We start from the raw sequence: 13,279 nt of genomic DNA, 5'->3' as shown, positions 1-13,279 counted from the left end.
TTCACAGATGAGCAAGGGCGTAGCACATGATCATGGGCCTAATGCAAACTGTGTGTTGGTTAAATGATCATGTAAAATGACTAGTAATTAGTAGTATATTACAATTAGTATTGCTATACAGGTTATATGATTCACCACTTCTGAATTACTGCCTTCAGCACTGATCATGTATATAATAGTATAATAAAGTGTTATTTGAATTCATGTCAATGCAGCAGCACTGTGCAAATCATATTTTGTGCATAATTGCCTAAAAAACAGTTCTGGCCAAATCTATAAATAAATAAACAAAATAAATACAACAAACAAAACCTTATGAAAGCTGACAAATGTGAGAATGTGTAGTGTTCTCACATGGATGTCTGACACAGGGACGTGCACAGGGGGGTTGCTCAGGTTGCCCGGGCAACTGCCCATATGCCCTTCTCGACTCAAGTTGCCCTTCCGAGGTGGAATTTTTTTTTTTTACTTTTACTTCGTTTACACTATGCAGCGTTCTTTCGTTACTGTATTTTAATTAATTACGAAATTTGTATTTTATTTTTAAATTGCTATCTTGTGTTTCTGGCGCATTCGCGAATTAATGACTCGTTTGAGTCGATTCCTTACAAAGTTTTGCAAATAAACGAGTCTTTTGAATCGATTCTTTACAAAGCGAATGGGCCAAACGTTTAAATTGGTTCGCGAATCAGTTTGAATGAATTGTTCAGATCGCTGCAAAAACGGAATCGTCCGAAGCTGTTTTACTCGTAACCAATGTAGAAACACGCAGAATATAACCATTTTTGGGTGACGTGGAAATGAATTTACCAATCTTTTAACTAAAAGCAAAACTTCACACATGTACCCACGCGACCTGTTCGTCGTCAGACACAGTTAAACGCGTGCAACCTCCAGCAGCATTGTAGCACAGATTGAAGAAAATCCATCGATGATTGACATCTGATTCGCTGTATACTGTATACTGTATGATGTAAGTGATTCTCACAAAACACACGTGACATGACAACGTAAGAAAACGTAAGAAAAGAGTTTTGTCTAAAATCATTTTTATGTAAGTGTAAACTGTCAATGTCCTCAGACCATCTTAGGAGATTTCTAACTTTATACATATGCAAAACTGTTGTCAGCTTACTTGTCTGATATTTCAGATATAAGCTACATCAACATTGAGACTAGAGTTAATTTGTTAATTTGAAATGCTTGTCTATTCTGTGTTTGTATTCTTTTTTCTGTACTGTTTGTGTATGTTGCAGTTTTACACATACTGTAGAAGTGCCCTTCATAAGCATTCTTCTGTTTGTTGTGGAGTCAAGAAATGTCTAAACATTAAAAGATGAACATGAGACAAAAGTACAGAATCTGTCACATCATTATTTTTTAATGGTCACTGAGCTGTGTCCTGATTGTTTACACATGAAAAGCATAAGATGTGTAGGATCAGTTTGATTCACGTATGTGCATTTGTGTACAACATACATAAGTCAGCATTTAATGCTGTTGTTCTTTGTTGTTAAAGCATGTATGTGTTGAAACATAAACAAAGGTTAATAAAATGTGACATTCTAAACTTCTGACATACTGATATTTATCTTACCAATTTCTGGTCTCCACAGCAAACAGAAAAATCTTGTCTTTACAGTTCTGATACTTATGGAGGGCACTGTATTGTGTGTGTGTGTGTGTGTGTGTGTGTGTGTGTGTGTGTGTGTGTGTGTGTGTGTGTGTGTGTGTGTGTGTGTGTGTGTGTGTGTGTGTGTGTGTGTGTGTGTTTGCGCGTATATATCTAGATTTATTTTTTCATCAGTAACTAGTAACTCGCTACTTGAGTATTATTTTCATTGCATACTTTTTACTTCTACTTGAGTAATTATTTATTTAGTTACTTGTACTTTTACTTGAGTAAAGTTTTTGGCTACTCTTTCCACCTCTGTTAAAATCTTCATGAATCTAGGCTGAGTTTGCCACGTTTAAGCCTAAATAATCAGACAGATAGCAGCTAGCTACAGCTTGCAGACAAGCAGCCTAGGCTACAATTTTTTTTGGTAGGCATTAGGCAAACATGTTTGCTGATTTTAATAAAGACCCTGTTATTCTCAATCCTTCATATAGGCCGTGTTTAAAAAAATATTTAGGGGGGGGGGGTGCCCTTTATTTAGGTCAGAGCAACTGCCCCTAAAAATTCCTGTGCACGTCCCTGGTCTGACATATATATTCTTGAATACTGATATGGAAATAGAGACTATTGTGCAGCAAGCATTTATTTTACATGCTAGCACTGGCTTAAACAGATCAACGTTGTGCAGTGCTTGCCTCATTCAAATACTTTGATTCTCATCTGCTCTCATTAGAAAGAAACTCGCGCGGAGCTGTTTTCCCTCATTTTGTTTTCTTTTCTCTCCTCCATCTTCTTTATTTTCTGATAGACAGATTTTTGATTTGACTTCATCAGCGGTGGCGTGAGTATCGTGTCTCTCAACAACAGAACACTGACAAACTTCCCTGTTCAATCCACAGAGTCCACACACACTTTACTCTTCCTCACAGCCAATGCGCACTTTGCATCATTTCTAGACAATCAATAAAATGATGTCTGTCCATCACTGCATGCTGCGCTTGAGGTATTGGGCGTCTACGTCTACGTTTATAACGATCACTGAGGGCCCCTTAAATGTGAGGGCTCTATGTACACAGTCACCCATTATTCCCCCTCACTTATGAAGCCCCTGCAGATAAGAACTTTTATGAATTTTGAAGTCTAATTTTTTTCTAGTAAACTCATTTAGACTTCAAAATTCATACATCAAATTTGGACAAACCATGTAAGTGGTTGACCTACAAATGTCCAGGATTGGGCTACAAAAATACGTTATCCCTGCAGAACTCTATAGGTGGTCATACAGTAGCCTGTATTTGCAACGCCTCCGAGCAGGGGCGTCGGACTGGGGGTAAAACCAGTACTGATTACCAGGGCCCCAAAGGAAGAGAGGGCCCTTGAAAAGTCTGAAATATATTATGGGGTGGGACATGGGGGCCCATCATGACTGCCTATGCATAGGGCCCGAGATCTTGTGCAACGCCCCTGCCTCCGAGCAGTTATTTTAGTCTTGCAAGACTAAAGTCCTACTTGAATAGGAAATTACAAATATCTCTATATCTGATTGTTTGTAGAGCAGAGCTTTCAGTTGAATTTTAACATTGAAATTAATTACTGACTCTTGTATTATAATACTATTACTATTATTTAAATCTAAAAATATACAAATATTTACAGGAATTGTATTATTCTACTAGAGTATAAAGCTGTACTCTCTAAATCTATTTAAAAATATGATAGAGCTGTGAATCAGTGATACATTACTGAAGAAACTGCAGATATAATAATACACTTTATTTTACGGCACACATTTAACAGTACAGTGTTTATCTAAGTTGATCTTTTATTGATAGACAGTTTGTGTTTGTGTCTGCAGGTGTGTTTAGTGCTGATGTTACAGTGACAGTGATGAATGGAGATCCTGTAACTCTGTCCATTAATCCTGAGGAAATAAAGACAGAAAAAAAAGCTGAAAAATTTTTGTGGACGTTTGAAAACAAATACATAGCAACTATTGATTTAGAAAGTAAAACTAGTCAAGCAGAATACCCTGATAAGAGATTCACAGACAGACTAAATCTGGACCGTAACACTGGATCTCTCACCATCAACCACATCAGAACTGAAGACACTGGAGAATATCAGATGGAGATCAGGAACAGTGGGAAGCCAAAGTACAAGACATTCAGTGTTACTGTCAATGGTGAGTTGACAGTAAAATTTTTTGAGTTTAACGATTTGTTTAGTCTGAAATAATCACAAGAAAAAAATCTCTATAAAACAACGGTTTTTAAAACAACCTTTCTTTATGCGCACAGCACCACCTGCCGTGCAATCATAATATTACAACAAATTATTAAAACCTTAAAAAGCGTTAAAAACATTAAATTGCCAGGATTTACAGAAGAGAAATTAAACCTCATTGTGTTGTGTTAAATTTACTCTCACAAACATTATGTTGTAAAGTAAATTCTTTGGTGTTAACAGTAATGAACAGTCAGATTCAATGAATGATAGTTTAAAAAAATTCAAACGATCACTGTCATTCTAATTTAGGTACAACTTGAATGCAAAGTATAAGTTTAATTTCAGAATGTTAAAATATGGTGTTTAACTCTATAATGACAGCAGCACCGGAGCTACATGATCTTAACCTCATGATACATGTTTAATTTAAAATCAGTATTACGCATGAAGATTTATATTTTCTGTATTGGCCTTGGACTTCACACACATTAGATTTTGTTTAATTGTGTGGAAATTACTGACAGCATTATTATAAGTTCAAAATTTATTTAAACTATTTGTGTTTGTTCTCTTTGTGTTTTCTTGTGTTGTTGAGACAGATGAACCAAGCACATTTTCAGTGATAAAAGGAGACACTGTAACTTTACCCACTGATGTTAAAATACGGCCAGATGATGTGCAGTGGAAGTTTAATGGCAACATCTTTGCTAACTTAACCCACTCGACGATCACAAACATGGATGTGAATTCTACGAACGCAATGCTGAACATCAACAACATTAGCCCCGATCAGTCTGGAGAATATGAAGTGAGAATCAACGGCAGTGGTTTTATTATACACAGGACATTCCGCGTCAGGGGTGAGTGATTTATTCATAAATGTTTGTAAACTGTTGTTCACGCTAAACCCAGCTAACACTATTTGGTTCCCTAACGTTATATTTTGGTTCTAAAAACGTTAGAATAACGTTAGAGAAACGTTATTTTTAGGTTAGTATAACGTTACCCTATGGAACGTTATGCTTTGGGATCAAAAATTGTTCGCTGGGAGTATACACAGTTACGGAGGTTGAGAGAGGACATGCTCTATTATTATTTTTGCTTGCTTGTTTTCTCGTGATCACGACTTAATTTCTCGTTATCTCAAGATAACAAAAGTTTTTTCGTGATCACAACTTTTTCTCCATGATCTCGAGAAAACAAAAGTTGTTTTCTCATCCTTACATGATAATCCAAATGTCATAATGTAATTTCCTGTCATATATAGTGTATTTTAAAGTGGACTGCTAATGCATAAGTTGGAGTCTTCGCTGTTAACACACTAGCTAAAGTGTAGCCAATAGACTTAAAGGTGACACAGGTCTCGTACACACTGCAAACTTTCGGGAGTGACATCCGCATTAAAATGCGGGAGTGAATCCCCTAAATGTTTGTTTCATGTCTGTATGGAACAAGACTCACTCCCGAAAATGTGATGATTGACACAGAAATAACAATAGCAACGTTCTGCCGTCTCGCGTGCTTATCACTCACAGGTTTGACCAAAATAATAACAGCATTGTGTTTTGCAATAGACGTCCGTCTTGGCGTTGTGTTTTTTATGCTGTAGAGGCTGCTTCACAGCGCGGAGCGCACGGTCTTTCAGTTTTGCCACGTCCTCGTCTTTTTTGTACGTAAATACCGTTTTGGCGCTTAACCGTTTATGGCTTTTGGCGATCAAGTGTTTGGTGTTAATAAAGTGTGAGGGTCCCTGCAAGTAAGCTTACAATGGGCCTGTATGGGCATAGCCTAAGGGCCCCGCACAGGTTTGCTCACTGGCGAAACGTTGGCCCCTTAGCGCTGGCCCTGCATGGGCAGCCCTCACTTAGCCCCCAGGAAGCCCTCACATAGAGAAATCCAGAGTTAAATGAACACTGCTGGATGTATATATTGTCCCAATCTTACAGAGTGTTAAAAAGTAACAATGAAGCAGAATTAAAAGCGCTGTTATCCTCTTTCTCACCATCTCTGTCTGAAACCTTAAATTGCATTTTTACATCTTATTGGTAGAGTCATTTTCTTACTTTAGGTTGAGATTTTGTTTCATTTAAAGTCACCACTATTGTGATCAGTGTTTGATTTAGTTAAACTTGACTCGTGACTCTGACATTGTTCAATCGTTTGATTGCTATAACTTTGTGTGTTTAAGACATGTTTGTTATAGCAGAGTGCGATACTTTGGTTGTGGTCAGTTCAGTAAATAAAGTCTAAATATCATCATATAAAATCGTATGTATTAATTTATTGTTTGCACACTAATCGGAAGGATCGTTCTCTGACAATGTGATACTAAAGTATGAGATCCAGCTCTCTCTTAGCAGTTTGTCTTTCTGAAGAATTTTTAAACACTGACACTTAAAATTAACTGCTCTACAACCTAGACACACAAATATCAAGAATCAGAGTATGAATCACAATGATGGTGACAATAAAATGAAAAGCTTCATGCTGCAATGCATGCTGGGTATCAACAAATTACAAATCTCATCCAGGATTCCCAGAATGCACTGCGGCATGAATAAATAATGACCTTTATTTACCATTTTCTTTGTCACCATTGTTGAGATTCATACTCTGATTCTTGATGTCTGTGCATCTACATCGTTCAGCGGTTAATGTTTATGTGCAAACTATCAAAATCCTTCAGAATAATAAACTGCTATGAGAGTTCTGGACCTTAAACTGTAGTATTTCATTATTAACAGAAAATTATGACTCTGATAAGGGGGGAAACTTTATTAATAAATCTGTTCATTAAATGATTATGTTTGATGTTGTTTATGTATCAACCATCAATATTCAATTACGATTGCTTTTTCTTTGCTATAACATTTGTGTTAAACACACTTAGATATAGCAGCCAGAAAACACTAACAAGCCAACGGTCAAGAGTCAAAGTCCAATTAAAACAACCACTGATCACAATAATGGTGACTTTAAATGAAACAGCCAACATCTTAACATAAGTTAAGAAAATGACTCTAAAAGTAAGATGTGAAATGCAATTTTAGGTTTCAGACAGAGATGTTGAGAAAGAGGATAACACAGCTTTTAATTCTGCTTCATTGTTACTTTTTAACACTCTGTAAGATGGGACAATATATACATCCAGCAGTGTTCATTTAACTCTGGGGATTTTTCTGTATGAGGGCTTCCTGGGGGCTAAGTGAGGGCTGCCCGCGCAGGGCCAGTGCTAAAGGGCCAACGTTTTGCCAATGAGCAAACCTGCGCGGGGCTCTTAGAATAGCCCTAAGTGGGCCCATAAAGGGCCATCGTAGGCTTACTTGCAGGGGTGCCAGTCCCAATATTTTGATCTTTGAGGTAAAGCATTTAGATTTTCGGTTTATTATTGGATTCTTCTTGTTCGCTGTTTTTTTAGTGCAAGATCTGGTAACACTAGTCAGCAAACGCTTGTGCCTCTGTCATTTTCTGAACCGCGCAAAGACTTTTTCCTCTTCCTAAGCATTTATATTTTCAGAAGAGAGACCTGTCCTGTTTATGATGCACGTTTAAACACTTGATTAACTACTAGTTGTTCAGTTCGGTTATGTACACACTGTGCAGAGTTTCTGTAAACGCGGTTGTCACTACCTGCATTTTGCGGGAGTTAATTCGGTTGTAGAATGCGGTTGTGAGTCCCGTAAATTACTGAACTTTGTGTGTACAGAACTGGATTAAGCATTAAAAGGTGAAGTGACAACCAAATTAATATGCAGTGTGTACGGGACCATAGAATGATTGAACGAGGTATTTATCCTTGTTCTGTGATGTGACATGGAAACAAACATTTTTTGGTTTGGGTTTGTAATGCCTTAGAAGCTTCCTAAAAATCTCTCTCAGCTCTATTAGGGTGGGGGATTTTAAACAAGTGGTTTTGCACCTATTTGGCTCCCCCTACTGGGTTAACTTGCAATCTCATTACTGATTGGCTGACTTTGCTGCCACTCAAAAAATGTAGCCAATTATTTTAAAGTGGAGGGGCAGTTAGATGCCTGTGATGTCATAAGCATCAGTTTTTCAGATTGGGCCGTTTTCTGGCTGACATTTCTAAAAGAGGAATTTCTGTGAAACTGAGATGTTTAGCATGTCTAGCACCTTTTGTATGTTCGTGAATGTGGGTAGATTACCATTATTCAACAAAGACAAGGCAAAAATGGCTTTTCATTCTCTGTCCCCTTTAATAAATAAATAAAGTTGGACGGTTCGTGAATTTAGGGGCCATCGCTAAAGTAATACTGTACACGTTTCTATCTTCAACAGTATTTAACAGTTTATTTAAATAAATATCAAAAATCTAAAAAGTGTGCATTGTAGCTGACAACCACATAAAACGTTGGTTTTGTGACTGTTTGTTGATTTTAAGTCATTCCATTTAAATGCTGTTAAAAGTAGAAACGTGTATATTATTGAGTAACTTAAAGACGGTCCCTAAATTCACCACTGTAAAATTGTATATTTACAAATCTATTTCAGCTTGAGCTAATCTCTGATCCAAGTAAAATCTCATTTGTTCATGCTAATTTAGCAAAATATTATTTTGCTGTTTACAAACAAAACAACACGTTCTATTGAGTACACGTAAGCTTTAATCACATCTCAAAAATACAACTTTTGTTATGTCGAGATCATGAGAAATTAAGTCTTAAAGAAGACGACTTAGGATTTTTGTCATATCCTCTTGCTTTTATGTGAGCGCCGGTATTATTTTTCTTTGCAGTTATTTTAGATATATAAACATCCTTAAAGGAATAGTCTACTCATTTTCAATATTAAACTATGTTATTACCTTAACTAAGAAGAGTTGATACATCCCTCTATCATCTTAGTGCGTGCACGTAAGCGCTGGAGCGCACTGCTACACTTCGATAGCATTTAGCTTAGCCCCATTAATTCAATGGTACCACTCAGAGATAAAGTTAGAAGTGACCAAACACATCAACGTATTTCCTATTTAAGACGAGTAGTTATACGAGCAAGTTTGGTGGTACAAAATAAAACATATCGCTTTTCTAAGCGGATTTAAAAGAGGAACTATATTGTATGGCGGAACGGCACTTTTGGGAGTACTTTGACTCGGCGCAGTAACACTCTCCCAATCCCATTATGAGAGGGAGAAGGGGAGCGGATTTTTCAGGCGAGTTGAAGTACTCCCAAAAGTGCTGTTCCGCCATAAAATATAGTTCCTCTTTTAAATCAGCTTAGAAAAGCGCTACGTTTTATTTTGTACCACCAAGCTTGCTCGTATAACTACTCGTCTTAAATAGGAAAAACGTTGATGTGTTTGGTCACTTCTAACTTTATCTCTGAGTGGTACCATTGAATGAATGGGGCTAAGCTAAATGCTATCGAAGTGTAGCAGCGCGCTCCAGCGCTTGCGTTCACGCACTAAGATGATAGAGGGATGTATCAACTCTTCTTAGTTAAGGTAATAAAATCAGTGTTTCCCATACATAGGCTCTACTTGGGCGGTGCGCCCAGGTAAATTGCGACCCGCCCAGGAAAAAAAATCACTTTACGAATTTCCGTATTTTCTGAACTCAACTGGATGACCCGTGTTTTGTTGAGAGGGAGAGAGAGAGAGAGAGAGAGAGAGAGAGAAAGAGAGAGAGAGGTGGGGGTGAAGATGTTGTACGCGTCATAAACTCATCATCCAGCGCGGCAAACTGGATCAACTGTAGCACATACGGAGCAGCCAGGGAACTACACTGCGACCAAAATGGTTGCATATGCTTATGTGCATATGTGTTTATAGCATCCAAGTTGGCTTCATTTTGCGTGCAAGCACGTTGTGTCTCTCCGGTTGAGTGTCCGTTCACGTGCTCTCTGTTTCTCAATGAATTGGGTGCGATGCGAAGCAACCTCAGTGTCACATTGTATCCTTTCATGTTTCTGAATTTGAGCAGAGTTTTACCATTAGAGGTCTTTCTTCACCAGTGTTGGGAACGTTACTTTAAAAAAGTAATTAGTTATAGTTACTAATTACTTCTCACAAATAGTAACTGAGTTAGTAACTGCGTTACATTATTATAAAAGTAATTAATTACCAGCAAAAGTAATTACTGCGTTACTTAAAAAAATTATAATATTTCAAATAACTTGAATGCCCATTACAAAATTAAATCTGTTAAATGACTAAAATGGATACTAAAGAGAAACCACTAATTTTGTGGCAGCATGTGACGATGTGAGGTGCTTTATTAGATCAGAATTACTTGGCACAGACGTGGAGAGACTTTTTCTTCATGGGCATAAGTTGCACATTACACAAACATTCTTGCCTTTCACCTCAACAATGGAAAAGTAGTGCTTTATACTTCGTGTTTGTGACCGCTACCTTTGAGCTTGTTGTACTTGCCATCACCCTGTCGCCGGGGTTTTCGGAGTGATTGATGCGCGATGACCGGGCTGCATGTCAGTGCTTTGAGATGGGGCACAGCAGCAGCACGCACCGCTGCTCGTTGAGAAGAGAAAACGACGCGGATTTTCATGTCAGTCTACAAAAGTCTCCAACCACGTCAGAAAAGATAGCTAGATTTGTCCTATAAAGTCGCTAAAGTGATAGAAAGTTGCTCAATCTAGCGATAAAGTGACAAAGTTGCTCAGACTATTTTACACTGCTCGCTCGCTCAGACTCGGACTGTGCGAGTGGGCGTGCCTGTTTGTGAACTCTGCCTCTGGTTGGCTAACGATGAAAACTAAGCCAATCACCATCAGCTATGTGGTTCTCCCACCCCCTCTAACACACAGACACACCAATCATCATCAGTTATGTTTCTCCCAACACACACACATACACACACAAGAGAAAAACAGTGTTTGGCTGAGAGAGTGAGCATACGCGGGTGAAAATCACTACAGTGAGATCAATTTTAGTAATGCGCAGCATTTCAATGTCAATAACGATAACGGCGTTATAACGGGGGAAACAGTAATTTATTTGATTACTCGTTACTGAAAAAAATTACGCAGTTACTAACGCCAATTACTTATAACGCCGTTATTCCCATCACTGTTCTTCACTGAGGACGCGGGACCCATACGGTGCCGGGTTTGTATTTTAAATGGTCAGTCGGGTCCGGGTCGGTCCTAGTTCATTACTTCGGATCCCTAGTCTGATTAATATTGTGTGTAAAACCCGAGTCCATCGGAGAACGGCCGCGAGTGCTACCGGGCTAAAGCTCGAGTGCCGTTTCAGACCACGCGCCGCTTCATTTTCTTAATCCAATTTTTTAATAATCTTACTATTAATAGACCATATCTGTACTAAAATCCAAACAGTTTGCACAGAGATTGTAGCAAAAAGCAGTGCTAATACTGAACGAGCAAAGCTTTACTCAGGATATAAAAAAACGCTGTTTGGGACAGCAAGTAGACTTTTAAATCTGAAATAATTAGTGGATTAAGCTTTTTTTAATCGGCAAACGAGAAATAGAAAGCAGAAGCACTAAAAGTGCATATCTAATAGAAATTATTACCATTTAAAACATCAGTCACATTTATAATCTATAGACCTGCACTGTCTATTAAGGCTATATACATAGTATTGTATTATATTGAGTTTGGTAAAAGGGGTCATCAAATTACTTCATATACACTGTAGAAAATAAATTGTTGGCTCAATGAATTATTTTTTAGTAACTAGTTCCACAGAAATGTTACGTTCACTCAATTTCTGACTCCAAAGTGTTACCTGGATTGATGTTTTTTAGATGGCCCAATTTTGACTCAAATATAAAAAAGTATGCTTGTTCAACTAGCTTTATAGCTCATTCAACTAAAATGTTTTAATCAGTTGAATCTTTAAAAACTTACAGCAAAGACTCTGTCAATTAAAATTTAAGTATTTAGTCAATGTTTTATGTGTTACTTCAATTCATATTTATTATTTGGGAATTTTTAATAAACTTTTTAAAATTATTTATCAAATATTTATGCTGGTTTTGTAAACAAATAATTAACTTCAGTCACATAAAAACAAAAGCTTTTTATTCACTATTCACTTATCATACAGACTGAACATACAGAATTAAGTCTTCTCTAAATAGAAGGCATAAAACAGTCCAAAAGCACTCCAAAGTCACTCAGAACATCTGCAGGGCCATTTTGGAGAACTTCTTTCGCTCTGGTCTGCCTCTCCACGTCATCACCACTCTGGTTTGATAAACAGAGGAATATAAATATACACACACATACATAGATGTTTAATATTATAAAGCTTGACGGTGAAAGACTTTATACCCTAAAATTGCCAAATTTCCCTCAGACATCACACGTAATTGAATTAAACACTATTGGGCGGTTTTCTCGAACAGGACTTATCACTGACTAAAATACTGACATCTCTTAACAGATGAGTGCTATTGTTTTGTCTCAAAATGCACGCCAGTATTATATTTTATAAGGTTTGTTTGTAAAAATTTAGGTGCGGATTGATCTCAGATGAAATGACCTGTGTTCCAGATCCTTCCAAGTTAAGACATTTTAAATTAAAAACTAACGCACATACTGTATATACATACACGCCCGCACACGGGTACACACGCGGGTATATTTAGCAGTTTTATTCAAGATTGTTATGATATTGGGACTATTTCTCCACCCGCTCCTTCAGCTCTGAAGTTCAAATTCACATGCAGTCCGGTTATAACAAATGTAAAAGATATGAAACATCACTCAACAGCCTATCAATTAAGTGCAATCCTAAAATATGATTTAAAACATAACCCTTTCATTGTTAAGTATGAGAAATTAAAATGAATTAAATCACGTTTAAACCCCACAGAGATATCTGAGCCAGCAGTCGATTTCTGATGCGCTTGCCGAGGCGAGGCTGCGCTGGGCGGGGTGTGAGCGCTTAAGCGCCGGTGATTTTCTGGAGCTCATATTGAGCTCATATGGAGCTCCGTCCGAAAGTGTCCGAGCACATTTTTAACGCTATCTTTATTAAAGTGACACCATGTAATTTTTCAACCGTCATAATAAATTTTCAAGACCCTTGTGATAGTACATCGACTTTAAATAGGTTGAATGACATGTCTACCATAGCCTGACGGGGTCTGTATCACTTTTACTCGTATTTTAAAACTTAGGGTTTCTGGTAGTAACCAGAGCACAAAAAAAACTACAAAATTCGACTGCTTTACGGCATACGTCACTTCCTCCACACAATTTGTTTTTAACGTGAATTTTGCTGGAAGCTACTTAAGGAGTGTAGAGAGCAGCTTCTATTATGTGACTCTGGCACAGTCTTTAGTGTCACGGACCTATGACACGGGCGACCCGGGTTCGATTCCCCTTTAAGGCAATTTTTTATATAAACTGTTGATTCATACATAAATGCGATGTTCTTTATAAATTACGGCGATTATATTGCATATAGTTCCCTGTATTCAGATG

The 13,279-nt window shown here is 37.5% G+C and overlaps 1 protein-coding gene across 2 annotated transcripts in view; it reads left to right on the top strand.

Moving 5' to 3' along the window:
* The window catches only part of LOC135721109 (hemicentin-1-like), a 41,896-nt gene that overhangs the window by 1,231 nt on the left and 27,386 nt on the right, over positions 1-13,279 (top strand). Inside the window, exons 2-4 of one of the 2 annotated variants that reach the window (XM_073813558.1) lie at positions 2,431-2,459; positions 3,474-3,800; positions 4,444-4,704. In XM_073813558.1, coding sequence (XP_073669659.1) covers positions 3,506-3,800; positions 4,444-4,704 — 556 coding nt within the window. In that variant the 5' untranslated portion in view covers positions 2,431-2,459; positions 3,474-3,505. The remainder of the gene's footprint in view (positions 1-2,430; positions 2,460-3,473; positions 3,801-4,443; positions 4,705-13,279) is intronic. The other variant, XM_065243259.2, reaches the window with a different exon arrangement.

Source organism: Paramisgurnus dabryanus, chromosome 24, assembly GCF_030506205.2.
Source record: "Paramisgurnus dabryanus chromosome 24, PD_genome_1.1, whole genome shotgun sequence".
Lineage (NCBI taxonomy): Eukaryota > Metazoa > Chordata > Actinopteri > Cypriniformes > Cobitidae > Paramisgurnus > Paramisgurnus dabryanus.
The sequence above is the reverse complement of the archived record's forward strand: the minus strand, read 5'-3'. Positions and strand labels throughout refer to the sequence as shown.